The sequence below is a fragment of the Mustela nigripes genome, chromosome 16, assembly GCF_022355385.1.
Source record: "Mustela nigripes isolate SB6536 chromosome 16, MUSNIG.SB6536, whole genome shotgun sequence".
NCBI lineage: Eukaryota > Metazoa > Chordata > Mammalia > Carnivora > Mustelidae > Mustela > Mustela nigripes.
The window spans coordinates 31462081-31481016 of NC_081572.1; the positions used below are offsets into that span (position 1 = coordinate 31462081).

Below are 18936 nucleotides of genomic sequence, written 5' to 3' on the forward strand. Positions count from 1 at the left end.
CAGAGGAGCTGGGGGCTGGCTGGGCAGACCTCTTGGTCCTGAGAGATCCTTCAAGAAGCCTTCAGTGCAGACCAGGCCAAGGCTCCCTGGTGCGGTGGCTACCTTTCCCTGTCACTCAAGTGCCCAGAACATGGGGATTCCCCCCACCCCAAGAGTCCGCGTGCCACAGCCCCTGGCCTCGGGGAGCACTCACAGTTGACACAGCGGGCAGCTGACAGGACCCACACCACACAGTGGGTGCTGCCCAAAACAGCACCAGCGAAGACAGAACAGAATTAAACGGCGCTGCCAGCCCTGTTCAGTGAGAGGAGGAGTAGGTGGGTTTGTTTAAAATACTCCCATTACAGTCAGTTAACCTTTATGTTCCCTAAATGAAAACTGTATAAACCTGAAATTTGCGTTGATCAGGTTGCCTAGGAACAGGCGGCAGGTTTTCCTAAGACAATACAATAGATTGTCACCGATAGGGCCATTAGGAAGTGAGCTGGTTAGCAGTATTATTCCAGCCCCCCGGTGCCGGCGTCAGGTACTTATCTGTCTGCTTCTGCAGAGCGCGCCCATCTTCCCCCGCCCCGGCAGGCTCTCGCAAATGAGCTTCCTCTGCCTGCTTCTGAGTCCCAGGGATGGGGATGGTGTCTAGGAGCAAACTGTCCCCCGCAGCTTATGAGAGAGATCTGAAAGATCTAATTCTGATGCATTTATTTCTTTCACATCACCTTTCCCTACTACTGTTTGCAACAGTAATACTTAAAGCAGAAAACCTGGCAAGTAAGTACCAGTAACAAAGTGCACCCTGGAAATGAAAGAACAGAGTTACTCTAAAGCAACTTTGGTATGTCTTTTCAATATGTTTCCCCTGTTTGATATGCATATACACTTGCTTATTTTCCACAGAGTCACTGTAGTTTACTTTTCTCCCTCTTACCTTTAGGGTGACCGACCACCCTCGTTAGCCCAGGACCGAGGGTTTCCCAGCATCATTGCATCTTATTTTCAACTCTCTTTTCTGAAGCGTCACAGTTTCCAGTAAGCTCGGGTGAACCAAACCTGGCTAACTAACTCCTTATTCTTGGACACTTAGGATATTTCCTTTAAAAATAATAATAATAATAATCAATGGCTTGTCACCACAAGATCCTTATCTGTATGTCCATGCAGGATAAACTCCTGCAAGTAGCATTATTAGGTCAAACGATGTATGTTTGGATGGCTATGGAAAGTTTGTCAGGTGACCCTCCCAAAAAATGTGTGTGAAGTCCCACCCCTCCCCCTTCCCCATACTCTCAGAGATTCTGACATCAGGAATCCCTGTCGTCATGGCCAGTCTGATAGATGGCAGTATGTCTCGTTTGGGGATGTCATAGGTAACATGTGATATGAAGGGTGTATGTCATTATTAGTCGTGTGTGAATTGCTTGTTCATGTCTCTCACCCATTTTCATTTCAGGGTGCCCGTCTCTTCCTTTTTAACCTATAAAAACTTTGTGCGAAGCTTATCAGACATAAATGTTGAGCCATATTATCCATGTTTTTAAAGTATGTGTGGTTATTTAAAGAGCAAAAGTGAGTAATACTTGTTATCTGGTGTGTCTGAAGGAGGAGAAGTTAATATTTTAGGTAATTAAAGCTTCCCTCAAGCCTTAAGCACTAAGCCCCAGCATGGGGCTTAAACTCACAGCCCTGAGATCAAGACCTGAGCCGAGATCAAAAGTCAGCTGCTTAACTGAGTCACCCAGGTGCCCCTAACATTTTTTTTAATTGAAGTATTTGGGATGAGAAGATCTGAGAGGTATGTACATCTCCAAAATGGATAGCCCCATGTAGGTCCCTTTAAAACAAAGTATGAGGCAACAATTGAACTTCCTATCTCAGACACCCTGGGAACAGTAGTAATCTTCTGTGTGGTAGTGAGACCCTCGGCAGCTGTTGGGCTATGTGGAGTTTTGGCTCCTATACCATATGGTCCCTTTTAAATATGGGGACCTCATTCTTGCCCTTCCTCCCTCACTATCTGACTGTCACGCTAACGCTTTTTGCCACCTAAGCACCCTGCCCTGCCCCGCTGGGTCCCATCACCATCAGCGATGGAGTGGGTTACCAGCTAACAGTGTGTGTTAGGTTTATCTGTAAACTAAAAGCAAGTAAGCACCAAGCAGGGGGGTGAGACACGCTCCTGAGAACGATGTAGGCCCTTCTGAGAGCAATAGTTTCATTTCCTTCCTGGAGTTCGTATTATATACCATTAAGGCTGGGAAGTAAGTGACTTCTGGGTTGTGTGAGCGGAATGGGATTAAGAAATTCAGGAGGCAGGAGGGAATCAGGAAAGATTAGCAACCACTTGAAGATGTGGCTGCAGAATGAGAAGCCGCTAATCCAGATGGACAGAAGTGGTGTGGAACGTTCCTACTTCTCTCCCCAGAGCATACCAGGGCGGCTTTTAGGGAGCTGGGGGCATCGGCGACCTAGCAGTTTGAGAAAACTCAGGCTTCTAGGCCTGCCCCTGCTGGGCTGTGGGTTACAGCACAGGACACAAGCCTTTAGATGTTTAGTTTCGTCATCTGTGAAATGGAGCTAAAGCTAACCGGCTTATTTAATAAGAAACTTAATCAGGTGGCCCGATAGGAAGAGTCGGGGCCCACAGGCATTTGTAAACCTGTAAGGGGCCAAACGAGCAGGAGGGGGTATTACTACTGCTGTTGGTTTTCTTCACAGACACATGCAGCAGCCTCGTGTGCCTTCTCACCTCCCGGGCCTTGTGCGCACGCTCCAGGCTGAGCTCCCGACCCAAGCACGCGTGTCTCCAGCCCACGTCCTTGTCACCCCTCCAAACCCAATTTCATCCTTGTCGGTTTTTCCAAAGCAGGATTTGCAACAAGTGGCGTGTTTTCTTAAATATTTGTTTTGCAGGCCATTTGCTTGGCTTGGCTGTTTTTACAGTGAATAAGGAGCGAGGCTAAAAATACCTTCGCGGGTAACCAGATCCGTTCTGCCTTTGACATTTACGTGGCATTCATTTGCATCTCATTTGTTCGCCTTTCTGTTGAACAGGTAGAATGTAAGAAAGCTCAGCCTAAGGAAGTCATGTTCCCACCGGGGACAAGAGGCCGGGCCCGGGGACTGCCTTACACCATGGACGCATTCATGCTTGGCATGGGAATGCTAGGTGAGTCTGGGCGGGGGTCCCTGGGGACACCTCAGAGAGCCACCATGCGCTGGGGGCTCCGGAGGCCTGGGCACCCAACTGGGTCACGTACCAGTTGGGCAAACTGCCTTTCTGGGTCTCAGATGATAAACCCCTTTGCAAGGTAGTTGTGACCATTACAGAGATAGGTCGATTGATCGATAATCATCTTGTCCCATGCCTGGCACATGGGGGTACATCATATTATTTTCTCTCCTTTCCACTCCCTTCAAAAGGAGAAAAAGGCGGCCCCCTGCCTCATGCCTCTCTACTTGACAGAGTGTTCCGAAAGACCCAAGGACTCCTGGCTGGCTTCCCCATGTGGGCCGAAGCTACATTTTCTAAAATTTGGAAGAGGAGAAGTAATGAGGGTGGGCTATAATCCTGTCTATTTAAATGATTAACATTTTTCTCTTGGGATATCAGAATTTGCATTTAAATGGATGTTTTAAATGGCCTGTTTTACTCTTTATTTGCTAAAAAAAAAAAAAAAATGATGAAAGACAGAGTGTGTTTGTTCTGACGAAAAATGATCTCTCCTGGCTTTTAGAGAAATTAAGTTGCATATTATGCCCCTTCCTTAAAGGTATCTCTGTCCGTCCTGCGTAGATAATTGAAAATCTTGCCACTGAAATGGCATGAAAAATGAAGAAAGCAGAGAAGAGGCGTAATGGTGTGGGTTGCAACAATAATTAGAAATTTCAAGGCAAGAGAGCAGCATTTTAGTGCGAGTTATTGTGTGTCGGGAAAATACTAATTAAATGGGATAAATGGTAGTTAATGGTAAAATTCCATTCAGGCCCATGATCTGTCTGGTTTTAATGGATTTTCATTCCGTTTGGCTACGAGTCCCCCTTCTATATTGTTTGATCAGCTCTTTATGTAAAGATTCGCAGCTCTTTAAATCATTCCCAGCTCCATTTGAAATGTATGAAACTTTTCTTGGTGTTACACATTCATAGAAAGCATTGTATCTATTTTGTCTCAGCAAATAACAAGGGCCCGTAAAGTTAGTTGGAGGAACTTTTGAGAGACGGAGAGAAATGGAAAGAGACTCCAGGAGAATCCTAAAAGTGGCAAAGATATTACTTCCTCTTGAATTCATGTTTTTGGCTTAATTGAGTTCCGTGGGAAATTCCTATTTACTTCTTCCAGGATTGGCCAAATGATTCTAATGCTGATCTGCAAGCGGAAACACATGAGAATAGATAAGAAAATGTTTTCAAAAGAAAAATGAGAAAAGACTAGTTGGACCAAAGAGAATACGGCACAAAGCTACAGTAGTGAAACAGTGTGGTATATAGGATTGCCCCGTTGAGAGGAAAAGGGAGAGCCCCAAAACTAAATGTAAGAGTGTAATCATTATAAAGAAGTTACTTCTAAAAGTCAGTGGGAGGGGGTGCCTGAGGGGCACAGTCAGTTAAGTGTCCAACTCTTAATTTCGGCTTAGGTCACCATCTCAGGGTCGTGAGATCGAGCCCCACGTCAGGCCCGGTACAGAGCGCAGAGCCTGCTGTGAAGATTCTCTCTTTCCCTATTCCTCTGCCCGCTCTCCCCCCCCCCCCCCCCCCCCCCCCCCCCGCTCACACTCTCTCTAATAAAACTGAATAAATAGATAAAAATCAGTGGGCATTAGCTCCTGGTTGACTGTGAGACACTTGTCTACCTCTTGCTTAAAAAGTAATTTTTGCGTGGCCTTACCCTACATGGTATAGCAAAAGAAGGTCCAAACACAGTAATAGTTTTAAATTTTAAAATCAAATCTTAAAGAATTGTCTCCTGCCGGTTTTTGAAGTCTTGAATTTTCAACAGTGAGTATAAAGGCCCTAGGACATAAGACAGGAAACTTTTTAGGATCAGATCTTCAGGAAGTGCCCTTCCCTTACTGAGTCTAACTTGCTGCCCTTGGCTGCTAGGAAGAATGACCTGTTTCCTTCAGGGGGAAGCAGAGGTGTGCAGCGAAGCCTTTCATGCCACTGACCAGAGAGCAAGGGTGCAGTGGTTCTGTTTGCCCCCAGCTGCAAGCAGGGGCTGAGAGCCCACATCTCTCCAGACCCCCCAGCTCAGATCCCTGGCCAGAGGGCACCCAATGGTTTCATAACGGGAGCCAAGGCAGGGAGGCTGTGTTGAATACAGGAGGTGCTCACCGGAAGTTGGCTTTGAGCTCCTGGTGCATGCCTCCACCCCAGCCCTGCGCTGGCGCTGGGAGACTGTGCTTGACAAGATGGATGTGGTCCCTGCCTTCTGAAGCATGTGGTCTAGTGAGCATGACAACAGTTAATGGCTAATTCTACAGGTAGTTAGTTGTGATAGAGTCAGGGGGTGCTTTAAGAGCACATCATGAAGAGTGGAAATTAGGCTGAGGAATCAGAGAATACCTCCCTGAGGAGGTGACATGTTCACCGTGCTAAAAAGGATGAGCAAGCTCAGGGTGATCCAGACAGGACTAGCCTTGGAAGGTGAGGCTCCTGAATGGGGAGCCCCAAAAGCCCAGTGGCATGGCTGAAGGGTGTGTGTGAGGAGTGCTGGATGGACTCTGACCCCAGCTGGTAGTAGGCAAACCTGTGCTTCTCCTTCACTAGGGTGGGATGGCCTGACACATCCCCATAAGTCACCTGGTTCACCCGCTCCGTGATCCGTATCTGTCCTGGAATCACCACCATCACCCATCACCTGTCCGTGTCCTTACCACGATCATTAACCACCACAGTTTCATCAAAGCCAAGTTTGATGAACTCAGCCCAGGCAGAAAAACACTTGTTAAAAGTTCATGAATGAAATAATTCTCATGCTGTAAATGTTTGTTGTCAGAAGGGCAGAAAAGTGTCTAACACTTGCACAGGTGTTTAGAAGTGAGACTATACACCATTAAAGCTGCTCCATCCACGCCCTCAACAGGGTTTCCTGAGCACCTACTGAGGGCCGGGTACTGTCCTTGGTGCTGAGGCTGCAGCAGACTGTGAGGTCCCTGATCTCAGGGAGCCGACGTTCTGCCGAGATGGCAGATACACTGCTCTGTAAAGGCCTTGGAAACTGTGAAACTTGCTTTTAACTATCCCTTGAGATTTTCTCCACACTGACAAGCAGAGAGGGATCCAATCATGTTTGTTTGCTGTCTCTTGGTATGGCTGCATCCGTCCTTGGGAGGAAACCTACAGCGGTTTTGGTTTTAGCTTCTACAACCTTTGAGAGAGTCATAGAATAAACAGCCCAGTGGGAATTCCTTGAAAAGAATGTGGGAGAGAAGAGGAGGGGTCCTCCTCAGACCAGTTCTCCTGCCTTCGAGCTGGACAGAATGAAAATCAACTAAGGAAGGATCTTTCGGCAGCCCTTCCGACTTGGTTCTACTGTCTCATGGTGGCCAAGAGGTGCCCACGACAACCCAGCCCAGTGCCCTAGACTCTCTGGTTTTCCTTCATGGAAGTGGACTTAATAAAAGCAAACGTGATTATTATTGGTACCTTCTATTCCCTTTGGCCTACTCTGCCCTCAGCCTTATAAGCCTACTGCCTCTAACTGTCTTGACCTCGCTGGGCACACACTACTGAACATGGTTGATAACCGCTGGGAGAGGAGTACTTCATTGCTGGGGCTTTGAAGGAAAGCTTCACCCTCCAGGCCTGGAAATGGTGGGACTGTGTAGACTCCGCTGAAGAAAGCTTGAGGTCTCCTTGACAGTGCTCCTACTGAGAAGTCCCTGTGAAGTCTCGACCCAGTGTTCCCCGACACTAAGCCCCTCAGAAATGAAAGCAATTTTTTTTTTTTTTAAACCAGCACCTAGAAAAGATGAGCTATCATCTGCTGGCATGCACTGACAGGTCAAAAGGAAACTGGCTGGAACGTAGAGCTGCGTGTCTAGATTTATTCATAATTTCCACTGGGATTTGTCTTTCCCCAGAATGTCTGTTGAGGTCATTCCCAAGGAGGTCTCCATTTGTTCAGCTGTTTCCTGGTGAACAGAGGAAGCTCGAAATTCGGTTCTTCAGTTTCCTTTTAGAATAACACAGCGCCCCCAGAACTTTCTGTGGTTGGTAGAGGGGGCCTCTGTCTGCACTGCCCAAGATGGTAGCCACTAGCCAATGTGGCTACTGAGCATTTAAGATATGGTTCATACCACTGAAGAGTTGGGGTTTTCCATCGTAGTTTAGACTTAAATTTAAACTGGGCAGTGAAGGCCTCAAGATGCATTTATGCGTCGGGATGGCTTTGGGGTCCGAGCGTCTGGGTAGACTTTGGCCTTTGCGTGTCAGCCTGGGAAGGGCTCCGGGCACCAGGTGTTGCATCTGGATTCATCCCGCGTGGAACCAAGCATGGTGCCCCAGGCAGTGCTCTGCGTACCACGTGGTGTGAATGTCACACTCCGCAGGCCCCTGGATAAACAGCCCTCATCTCCTGTCCTTTCAAGTCGGGGTCCTGGTGGGAGCAGTTTTCCATGACTAAGTAGCTGAGTCACCGAGCCCAGGCGAGGATGAGTCATGTGCCCATCTAGAATGCAAACATCTTCCAGCGTTAGAGCCGACAACATCATCTAGAGTAGGAGAAAGCTCGAGAACCGCAATTCTGAAAACGCAGCCAGCATCCCCAAAAGGGGGCCCTGAAATGATCTGCCTGGCAAATTCAGATCGTTGTTAATTTCTCAGGTTTTTTTTTTCTTTTTTTTTTACCCCCCAGTGGAAAGCCTTTGTGCAAGAAAGGTGGCCATCCAGGAGCAAGCTTAGTTTTTCCTTCAGTGACAAGAGATAATTACTGTGAGATTGATCAGGCGCCCAGAGTACTGGAGCCCATAAATTGGGCGGTGGTCAGTGTGGGAGGGGCCCAGCTGCTAATGGAAGCAGTGGCTGGGTCAACCCGCTGTAATAGGGCTTGATGGAGCCTCCACGTGGGTCTGCCGTAATGCGCTATTGACATGCGGCGGCCAGTTTCCCCATGTGGCTGGGGCTGGGAGCCGTTGGAGCAGAGCTGGGCTGCACAGCAGTAAATGAAGAGGAAAATTGAAATAATGTTGTATTATAAATTTATGATTTCATCTGCCTGACCCGGAGGATGTGCGTGATGGGGGCTGAAGATCAGATCCCCTGCTCTGGCAGAAGCCAAATTCTCGTCTGGGTTGTGCTGGAGACCATATTGACATGTCTAGGAAGATTGGGTGAGGCCCCCAAATCGGGGTGAACTTAACCATGCTTGCCTCCCTTCTTGTCGAAGACTGTCGCATGTGCCAGGAAGAAGGCAGCTAGGAAATGGTCCTGGGGGCCCCAGTTGTCAGGGAGGCTGGGCGTCCTACCCCACTCCACCCCACCTGCCTACCTGCCCAGAGATAGGCTTGAAGGTGACATGTGGGCCTACATGTCTGCTGTCAGATTAAAACATTTCAGACCCCAAGTGCCGAAGTTACAAGCAAAGGAGTCATTTTTCACCAGGAAAGGCCCTAGGCAGCAGTGATTTGGCTGTTTGCATATAATCCGTTTATCGATATTGTTGAAATAATGGTTTAAGAAATCTAGTCATGAAAGATCTGATTTGAGAGCAGGTGATTAATTCAGAGGAGAACTGAGCTGGCCAGCCATGAAATAAATACCAGGGAAGAAGCCAGTGTGCGTGTGTCCCCGTAAGGCCTCTTGAGCTCCCCCTTCCTCTCCATCCCTCTGTCCCTTTGTTCTGCGACCGGGGACCAGAGCCGAGCGTCACACTTGGATAGCCTGCTCCTCGGCGGTCAGGGCAAAGCCATACAGTCATCCCACTTGTCTGGGTGACCCTCTGCCAGGGAGACATCAGGCCCCGTGAGATGGGTGCCCAAGAGGGAGTAGGCGCAGGGCCCTTTTGAGGTGGAAACAGGTCAGTCGGCTAGTGAGTCGTGACTGCACGTTTGGAAAGGCTCTGGCTAAACGGGAAGGGAAGGGAAGCACAGGGGGGCGGGGGAGGGCCCAGTCGAGAATGCCGCAAGGGACGCGCAGAGCTTTGTACAGATGGCAAGACTCAAGGCGTCAAAGGACCAGGAAGACCCTCCCTCCCACCAAGGGCGTGGCCTTGGGCCAGAGGCAAGCCTGGACCCCAAGTCTCCTGATGCCCACAAGACCAATTCTTCCTTCTGGGTCCAGTGACAGACCCACTGGTCAAGCGGAGGCTAAGACACCAACGCGCATGGGCAAGTGAGGAAAGGCGGGTCCCCTCTCTGGGCCTCCGAGGCATAAAGGCTCCATGAACAGGAAGACTTGCCAGCTCAAACGCACAGAGCCGGAGGGCACCCAGGACGGAACTGCAGGGATGGTCCTGTTCCTTTAGCCCTCACTGCCTGTCAGAAGGTGCTTGTGACGTACCCCCTGTGCACTCAGGATGCAGATGATGAGACCCCCGAGCCCGTATCTGGGGGTGTGTCAGTGGTTATCTCAAGCGCAGAGACATGGGGAAAGCTGTCGCTGCTGCCCTCGTGGCTGGAGGGCTGGAAGACTCTTACAGACCCACCCTGCGCCCACCACATCAAAGCTACTTTCTACCAGCCTCTTGGTGGCGGGACACGGAAACTCTGGCCGCTGTAAGCCTAAAAGGAGAGGACTGGCAGAGGCTTGTCAGCTCACAAAATTGCCAGGAAGGCTGGAGAATCGGCAGTAACTGGGTGGTCAGCCACAGCCGCGACCCAGGGACAACCCAGGAATGACCTGGTCGGGGTCGGGGTGTCCACTGTTGCCGCCACTGGGTGCTAGGCTCACGCCAAAGGCACCAGAATAAATTCCGAATCACTGTGTCCTCCTCTGCCCCACTCTCTTCAGAAATGGATCCAGGGAAGACTTCCTGAGCCAAACCCAGGTTCACAACTTGCTTCCCAGCTGCCTGGCTTAGAGAGAGCAGGAGGGGTCCTCTTCTGCTTCCACGATGAGAGGCAGGCCTCTCTGAGACCCAATCTCAGAGAAGGGGTTCAGGTACTGAGCAGCCAAAAAACAAAAGTCAAATCCAAGCCAAAGTCAGGCTGTTGGGAGTGGTGGTGGTGGCGGCGGCGGCGGCGGGAGACTGGCCGTGGGGGTGTGTGAAAAGCAGGAATGGACTGGGCTTCCCACACATTGAGCTGATGGAGGCAGCATGAGCCTGCTGGGATGGAGCAGAGGGGGACCCGTGGGTCTCGTACGACTGCAGAATCGGTCCAAGAGGGCTACACACCAGCCTTCTCTGTCGCCTGAGCCAAGAGGCAAGGACATAAATGGTGAAACAGCCTGAGTGAGCACAGTGGAGGGTTGAGAGCTTGCTGGGGCTTTCATACTAGCTCACAGAGGGCCGCACCGTCAGCAGAACATGCCAGCAGTGTCCTCACGCCCAACCCAGCAGCTCTTTCCACAGGCAGTCGGTAGTACAGGGATCACGCCCACCCCCACCCCCCCACCCCCGCCAACCCCCGGTTATCTGCTGAGATCATGTGGAAAACATGCTCGCCGTGAAGCACCCGTTAGTTACAACATGTGGCGTGAAGCTTCTGGGTTTGGGCCGTGTTTCCTGGAGCACATTTTTTTTTCAAGATTTTTTATTTATTTATTTGACAGACAGAGATCACAAGTAGGCAGAGAGGCAGGCAGAGATGGGGGGAAGCAGGCTCCCTGCTGAGCAGAGAGCCTGATGCGGGGCTCAATTCTAGGACCCTGAGATTATGACCCAAGCCGAAGGCAGAGGCTTAACCCACTGAGCCATCCAGGTGCACATTTTAACAAAATAGTCCCTCATGGTTTCTGGGGGGGGGGCTGGGGCGTGGGTGGAACCTGGGGACAGTGCGGGCACTCTTGAGTGTGCTTGGACACAGGCCCCTGGGGCCATGCCTTCCCTGGGCTATGGCTCATTGAGCCCAGTGGTTTTCTAGAAGCACTGAGTCAGCCCGGAAACTCTGACCCCCAAGTGCTCCCCCTTTGTCTGATGCTGGCCCCGCTCTCTGCTGCCTTGGGAAGAGGCATTACAAGGACTTTAATCTCCTACTGTCAATAGCTTTACGGTAAAGTACACTCAGGGTTAGCTCTCCAAATGTCAGAGCCAGGCGCAGGCCCTCTGTTTGGTACTAACGTGTGGCATTTACTCTGCAGGTTCCAGAAGGTGCGTGGGTTTGGAAGGTCTCTCTGCCCAAATACAGGTTAATTACCAGCACGCTGACAGCAGTGCCCCCAGCCACGATAGAGAGGGGCCCCGAGGCCTGGGTAAAAACCCTCAGGGGAGGCAAATCATTTTGTGCAGTAAAATGACCCAGGCTGTCCTCATTTCTACCCTCCTTGGGATTTCACCCCAGGCCTGAGGCAGCTGTACTAACGCCCCTGTGATCTTTCTCTCTGTGTTCAAGGCTACCCCAACTTTGTGGCGACCTACGGCCGCGGCTACCCTGGATTTGCTCCTAGCTATGGCTATCAGTTCCCAGGTGAGTGTCTGTGTCTCCTGGGGCTTTGGAAGCACGGGAAATGGGCTGCATCGGAGGGGAGGCAGGAGGACCCCTGAAGAGAACACAGCTCGTACACATGTCCATCCAGGGAATGACCTGTAGGTGCTGAAGTTCAAATATACTGAACTCCAGGGACAAGTGCTGCTCAGTGTCTGATGAGTCAGAGTACTGCCTCCGTGCCAGGTATTTGAGAATGGTAGCTTTCGGGGGGGTGGCCCGGAGGGAAGGAGCTGAGTCAGGAGCCCTCCCTCTGCCCACCCTCCATGGTCTGGAGCCTGTTACCAGTTCTCTCGCTGGATTGGACTCTTACCCTCTGTCTCTCTCATCTCCCCCTCCCTCCTTCCTCCATCCCCTCCTCTAGCTCTGCCTGGTGGCCTTGGCTTTGAGCCCTTCTTTGTGTAGCCGTGGTGTAGTGTTGGGGTTTGAGTTAACTGTCCTGGGTGGGGGATATAGATTCACCCTCCCCCGAGTGCAGGCGTCAGAGGCTCAAGGCAGAACCTATGACAGTGCCCATTCACATGCCCAGGCGGCCGCAGCTCCCATGTAGCCAGGAGGTCTGGGACCCCCACCTGAGGCAGGCAGCAAGCACAGGCATGGCCTTGCAGGGGTGGGAGGCAGGGTGCTGAAGGAAGCGATGCTGATGGGACCTTGCTTGTCCCCTGAAGGGGCGAGCCCACATTCCCAGACCTGGAATGTAAATAAGAATATGTAGGGGTGGACAGGACAGCTGGAGTCTAGAGGAAGCATTAGGAATGGAGTTTGGTCCTTTGGGGCTCTCTGCTGAGAAAGGAGGCTCCCTCGGAAGCTGGTTGGTCATCCTGCCCAGACCCAGAGGCCTTGGAGGCCCTGGGAGCATAGGCTTGGCCCTTAGAGGACTGTGTCCTGAAGCCAAGGAGGAGGACTGAGGGGAGCACATGATGATCTCCCCCAGCATTTGCACATCTCTGCCAGAGTGTTGGGGTGGAGGAGGATGTTGCAGAGGAGGTCAGGAAGCGTTTGGGGCATTTAGAGCCATGCCCTGTCCAGGACAGATCATCCAATGGCGACAGAAGCCCCAGGCTCTTGCCTGTGGCCTTGGCTCTGCCATCTCTGGGGCTCATCACTGTCTTCCGGAAACAAGGGGTTTGGGCAGGACAGCCCCTGGGGTCTGTGCACCTTTCGGACTGGAGGGGGAGGGGGAGGGGAGGCGGATACGGCAGCAGCAGTTCCGGCTAGAGCAGTGCGAGTGGGGAAGACTTCCCCATGAGCCTGTCCCCTGGGGCCAGCATCTCCACGAGGGTGGGGGTGGGGGTTGGCCTCTACAGCAGCTGGCTGCTTTGGGGGAGCTACAGGCCTCTCTCTACGAACAGAGAAGTCTACTCCTCCATTAGATTTTCCCATCTACAGATGGGGACCCTGTTCCCACGCTCATTAGCAGCAAGAAGCAGGTCTACGATTTAGACCCAGGTGGTCTGGCTCTTCGCTGCCACATTGCTCTCTCTCTCTCTCTGTCGTCGGTCTGTCCAGTAGGATCCCGCTAACCACACACAGCTACTCTAATTTAGATTTAAGTTAAAATGAAGTAAAATGGAAATTCCCGTTTCTCTGTCATACCAGCCACACTTCACTTACCCAGTGGCCATACGTGGCTAGTGTCTGCCGTTAGCACAGCCTGTAGAACGTTTTCTGTGAAAGTTCTGTTGGGTGGCACCGTTCTGGAGCACAAAGAAAGAGGTTGGGGGAGTTATGTGTGGTCCACACTCATATACACATGCATACACACTGTCCCTCCCAGGGAGACCTGGCATGTCATCGTCCCTAGTCATTTCTTGCCTATCTTCCTCAGCCCGGAAGCTGGTGGCAGTTTGAAGAAAGCCTTTCATCTCCTTCCCTCCCCTGGCTTCCTCACCAGGGTTCAAGAGGATATAGAGGCTCCATCCTGGCTTGCTGAGAGCGTCTCGCCACTCTGCATACCTGTCAGGTTGCCATTGCCCCCTTGGTGCAGTACTAGTCCCAGGCAGGGAGAGCTGGGGGATCCCGATGTGGAATAATTTGGGGGTGACAAAGTGGATCCCATGCTAAACTACGTCTCAGGGATCTGTGTCCTTGGATCTGTCCTCAGCAGACATGTATGCAAGACAGAGATGCAAGAGTGACCAACCAAGGCTGGGTAGGATAAGATAGAGCCTCCCAGCTGTGCCCAGCCTGTCACCGTAAGCCAAGGCTTTAGGACCAGGGCAAGGGTATGAGGGAGCTGGTGTGGGCTAGGAATGACCATGTCCAGGGCCTGTGTGTCACGGTCCCTAGCTCCTGCGGCTTAATGCAGTCGGCTGGATTTGCTTAGGGCAGGAATGGGACATTAAAATGTCTGGACAGGGGCTCCCTGGCCCATGGAATGTGGCTGCTCTCTCCTCCCCTGGCCATCAGATTCTCCATTCTCCATCCTTCCACTTCTTAACCCTGGAGGTCTCTTGGGTGTCCTCACTGATGGCCACAAAGAGGCTGTCAGGGGCCACAAGAGTGAGGCCACGTGCTGTTAGGGAGGGGCAGCATGTGGAGTCTGCCCCTCCATCCAGGCCGGGAAGGGGGTGGCCCAGAGACTGGACCCGGCTGCCATTCTGTCCGCTGTCCCCAAGCAGCCTAGGGGGTCCCCAATAGTGTTCTACTCCAGAGCTCATGATGCGGTGGCTCCCCTCAAAAACGAAACTTGACTCTGCCTAGAGCCTCCAGCCCAGCATAGGGTCTCTGAGTCGGGAGATTTGGAACATTCTAACATCTTTCTCCTGTCCCATGCCAATAAGGAGTGTCTTAGACGGTCTGGTGAGGAGGCGGCTGGGGTGCAGAGGGACGGCCCGCCCCGGGGATGATGGCTCAAACCTGCCCCCGCTCACCCTGTCCACTTGACTCCATTGACTTCTCCCCGCACCCTGAGGTCCTGTGAGCCAGTAACATCAGCGCAGCTGTCACCACCAAACTGCCCTGAGCTTTCTGCTTTGTGATCTTTCTTTTCCGTGTCCTCACCACGTACCCCCTCACCCAGGTCCCACCTCCAGTCTCTCACAGGGTATGTGGACGCCGCACCACCCCTCCCCCCCCAGCCTCTCCGTGGTCCCATCCTAGTGGGGCAGCGTGAGTGTGAGCCAGGAGGAGTGACAGGACGCCCAGGCCCCCGAGAGCTGCTTAGGTCCTTCATCCTGTGGGTGTTCACTCACAGACCATGTCCCCAGTGTCCCCCATCAGGACAAAGGGCCCTGTGTTTGACCTGCCCTCCTGGGCTGCTCGGTGGCCAGCAGAGCCCACTTTAGGATTCAGTGCGATTAAGTGAGATGCTGCGATGCAGAGGGCTCAACACTAGTTGTTCAAGGGAGGAGTAGCTCTTTTCTAGAAAGACTGAGGGATGAGCCACGACTGTGGAAGTGGCTCCTTCTTCCCAGGCCCAGATGTCCAGCGCGTACACCCCCGCCCTGACCCCCACCCCACAGGATTGGTACTGGGGCTCAACTAATCATGATTCTCTTCGGTGGCCCCTGCTGTTTCCTCTCTCTTCCCTCCCCTCACCTCCCGGACTCATTTCAGTTTAATCTGTTAATTTCTGTTCTTATTTCACTTTGCAGACTATTTGCCGATTTCACAAGACATAATTTTTATCAACTAGCTCTTAAGAGAGGCCTAACACATTGGGGTTTGCTACCATTCCTCGAGAGAGGACACAGCCCCGGCTGGGGCCACCCCGGCTGTCATTGTCCACTGAGACTGTCCTAGCTGCCTGTTTGAACGATTGTTCTTTTTCTCATTTTTTCTTGGAAAAGACTCAAGTCCTCATTGTTTCACTCAGTGGAAAAAAAAAATTTTTTTTTCTTCTGCAGTCCCTCCCCATTTTGCTTCTTGTACATACTGTGAACACCCCCCTCCTCCCAGCACCCTCCCTTCTCTACCTAGAATGTAACGGGGCCCAAGGGCAACTTCTCACAAACTTCGTAGCGACACCTCCTCAGGAGAAGCCAGGAAACAGGCATCAAATTATTTTATTATTATTTTTTTAAGATTTTATTTATTTATTCATTCGACAAAGAGAGATCACAAGTAGGTAGAGAGGCAGGCAGAGAGAGAGAGGAGGAAGCAGGCTTCCCACCAAGGAGAGAGCCTGATGTGGGGCTCGATCCCAGGACCCTGGGATCATGACCTGAGCCAAAGGCAGAGGCTCTAACCCTCTAATAAATAGTGACCAAATAGGCTTCTTGGGGCATTTCATGGGCTGAGCTTTTAGTGCTGGTGGCTCACAGGCATTGGGGATCCATGACTTAGAGCACCTGTGTCCTGTGGTGGACAGTACCAACAGTGAAAACACACACACACACACCCCACGACCACCACCACCCCCCCCGTTCTGTAAACACTAATGTGAAAGATGTAATCTGGAAGAAAAGCTCTATCTGAAAAACCATCACGATCTGGTTGTCTTTGTGTCTGGGGGCCAGGCACTCCGTGGCTGTGAACAATAATGATATGTGTGCACGTGTCTTTGAGAAGGGACATCTCAGGCCGTGTGGCCACAGATCCATGCTGGGCCCCTCCTTCCACAGCACCCCATCCACACTGGTTTTGCAGTTCCTGCTGGTATCAGGGCCTCTTGGCCCGTCAGGGTAGGAGGGGACAGAGCACACGGGGCCGGTCCTAGGCAGGTGGGCACCCCTGATGATCGGTCACTTGGAGAAGGGCTTGCTTCTCCCGTGGTCCTGAACCCCTCTGCTTCCCCCGTATAAAGTAGCCCCACTTGCTGGGATTCCCGCAGTACAGCTCAGCAGCGCCCTCAAGAGCCACCCCATTGTTCCCGCTCCTGGTTTGTGAGAAGTGACCCGCATGCTTCCACCTGGTGCATCTGAGGGGAGCACATCCCTCTGTTTGAATGTCACTGTCCTTGAGACCCAAAACCTGGGTGGCTTTGCTCATCTCATGCAAGATGCTTGATGTAATCATTGGTTAGTTTCCTGTTATTTTCCTGCAGGCTTTTTCATGAGTGTTGGTGGTGTTGTTTTTGTTTTTGTTTTGTTTTTGTTTTTGTTTTTTAATGATTCTGTGTGGCTCCCTGCTCCCACCCCTGCTTTATTTTGTTTTGCTCTGAATTGCTTTGCTTTGGTGAACTTGCCCCAGTATGCTCGCCTCACCCACGTTTTTGCCATTGTGAATTTTCTTCATCTCTGTAAATAGTTCATCTGTGCTGCTCCCTAATGACATTTTATTTTTTTCCCCCTGTAAGTGACTGAGGTAGAAAAATAAATTGTTTACCACGGACATGCTGTGTGCTGCCGTCTCTTAGCCTGACGGTGTCCTGTTCTTGCTCCCGGGGAGGTGAACACACTACAGTAACAGCCTAGCCCAGTTTCTGAAAGCATGTGGACTTCCCGCTGGCTGCCGCCTGTCCCCAGCCCTCCCCGCTGCCCCGCGTCCCCTGCACTTGCTCGGGCTGGTCCTGTCCTTGAGTGGAGGGGCACAGCAGCTGTGCATAGCAGCTGCACAGCCTGCCCTGGTGCCCCTTGTCTGCCATCACTCTTGCCCTCTGGGGAAGATGCCCCTGGAACAGCTGGAGCTCCTCACGTCTGTGCACCAGGTGTGTGTGAGCTCATGCGCGTACTCGTGCGTGCTGGCCGACGTGCGGTTTGCCCATGCTTTGCCTTGCTGACTCCCCTGAACGGTGCAGGTTGGGGGAGGCCCCGGTGTTTCTGGACGTGAAGCTGGGAGGACCTGATTGCCAGGTCCCCCACTTGGCCATGCAGTACCATGTGACCCGGAGCAAGTGATGTAGCCCTTTCAGCCCTGGGAATAATGATAGTGCCTGCATAGGTTGTTAGAATTAAGTAGGGTAATGGATACGTGTCTTGGGTATATGCTGTGTAAATTGGTAAATACTGTGGTAAATACTAGGGAGTTTTAGAAATTGTGTTATTATGCCACTCTGCAGAGTGGTTGTCTCTTCCTCGTCAGCCTCAACGGAGCTGCCTTTTGGTGGATCTGCTTATCAGTGAAAGTAGTGCTATAGGATCCCCCAAGCGAAGCCAGAGAATTGCTGGGACTTCGTTCCGACCCTTATGCCCCACCCCTGCTCCTCCATCCCTAGCCATTTACTCATTGTCAAGCACTTGTTCTGGACACGAATGAGACACCCTCCTTCAAGATGCTCTTTGTCTAGTCATGAGGCAAGTGCTTAGCTAGAAAGAGGAAATTGCTCTTTGCTATGAGGGGACAACAGTGGCTGCTTGTCCAAGCTAGGGTGCTGTCAGGAATGGCCCCTTAGAGAAGGCGACATAAGAACTGGGTCTTGCAAAGTCAAATAAAATCAGCAATGTAAAGAAGGAAAAGAAATATATCCCAGGCAGAAAAAGAAAGAACACACAAATGTAAGAAAACGCAAAGTAATGATGGCCTAAACAGAATAAGAATTTGTTTCTCTCTTTCATGTAAAAGAAGCCTGGATTTGGTTTCACAGTATTAGAGGTCTGGATTTCTTTTATCTTCGTGTTCCGTTCTCTTCAACATAAGACTACCTCATAGTCGAAGAAGGCTGCCCAAGCTCCAGCCATCACATACTCATCCCATAAGAGCACATCTCTTCCTTTTAATACTACTTCTCAGAAGTTAAGTGTGGCACTTTGCTTAGATCCCATTGATCAGACTTTAGTCACATGACTAGCTTTAGCTGCAAGGGAGCCTCAGAAATGTCTTTGTTTCAGGTAACCACATGCCAGCTAAAAACTAAGGAAGAAAAGTGGAGTTTATACAGGATAATAATAATAAATAATAGTAAATAAAAACATTAAATTAAATATTAAATTTTAAAATATTAAATTAAATATTAAATAATGTTAAATATTAATAAAATTTTAAATTAAAAATAGTAAAAGTAGAACAATACAGGATACTTAGCAATCTGGCACAAAGCTGAGAGAGGAAGCAGCACAGGTCCCATAGATGATGCAGATTTCAGAGTATGGGCAGCTGGCAGGAGCAGTTCGGGGTGGGGGCATGCAGGGGGACAAGGCTGAAGAGGGCGGCAGGGCTGAGTCATGGTGGGCTTGTGAGTCTGAGGCAGGAATTCAGATTTGATCCCGAAAGCAAGTGGAAAGTCCTTAGGGAATTTTAAGTAGAGGAGTAAGGTAGCCAGAGTGAATCGTAGAGGTGGGGGCCAGTGGAGAAACCATGGGGTCACCTCTGTTCCCTTCTTCCTACACCTTTACTTCCTCTCCTCACCCCTCTTCTCCACCTCACACTGTCTTCTTGACTCCATTCCCCTCCCTGCCTCAGGCTGAATGGTGGCCCTGTGAGGGTCCTTCAGCTCTGCTGGGGACCAGCCAGGTTGGTGCGGCATAGCTCAGTGCTC

General features: G+C 51.1%; 1 protein-coding gene across 9 annotated transcripts in view; it reads left to right on the forward strand.

Annotated features, from left to right (window-relative positions):
- MSI2 (musashi RNA binding protein 2) overlaps window positions 1-18936 on the forward strand; it is a 386853-nt gene that overhangs the window by 325452 nt on the left and 42465 nt on the right. For 8 of the 9 annotated variants that reach the window (XM_059379319.1, XM_059379320.1, XM_059379315.1 and 5 more), the window contains exons 9-10: window positions 3049-3163; window positions 11487-11561. In XM_059379319.1, coding sequence (XP_059235302.1) covers window positions 3049-3163; window positions 11487-11561 — 190 coding nt within the window. Of the gene's footprint in view, window positions 1-3048; window positions 3164-11486; window positions 11562-15175; window positions 15463-18936 lie in introns of those variants that run through there. The other variant, XM_059379322.1, reaches the window with a different exon arrangement.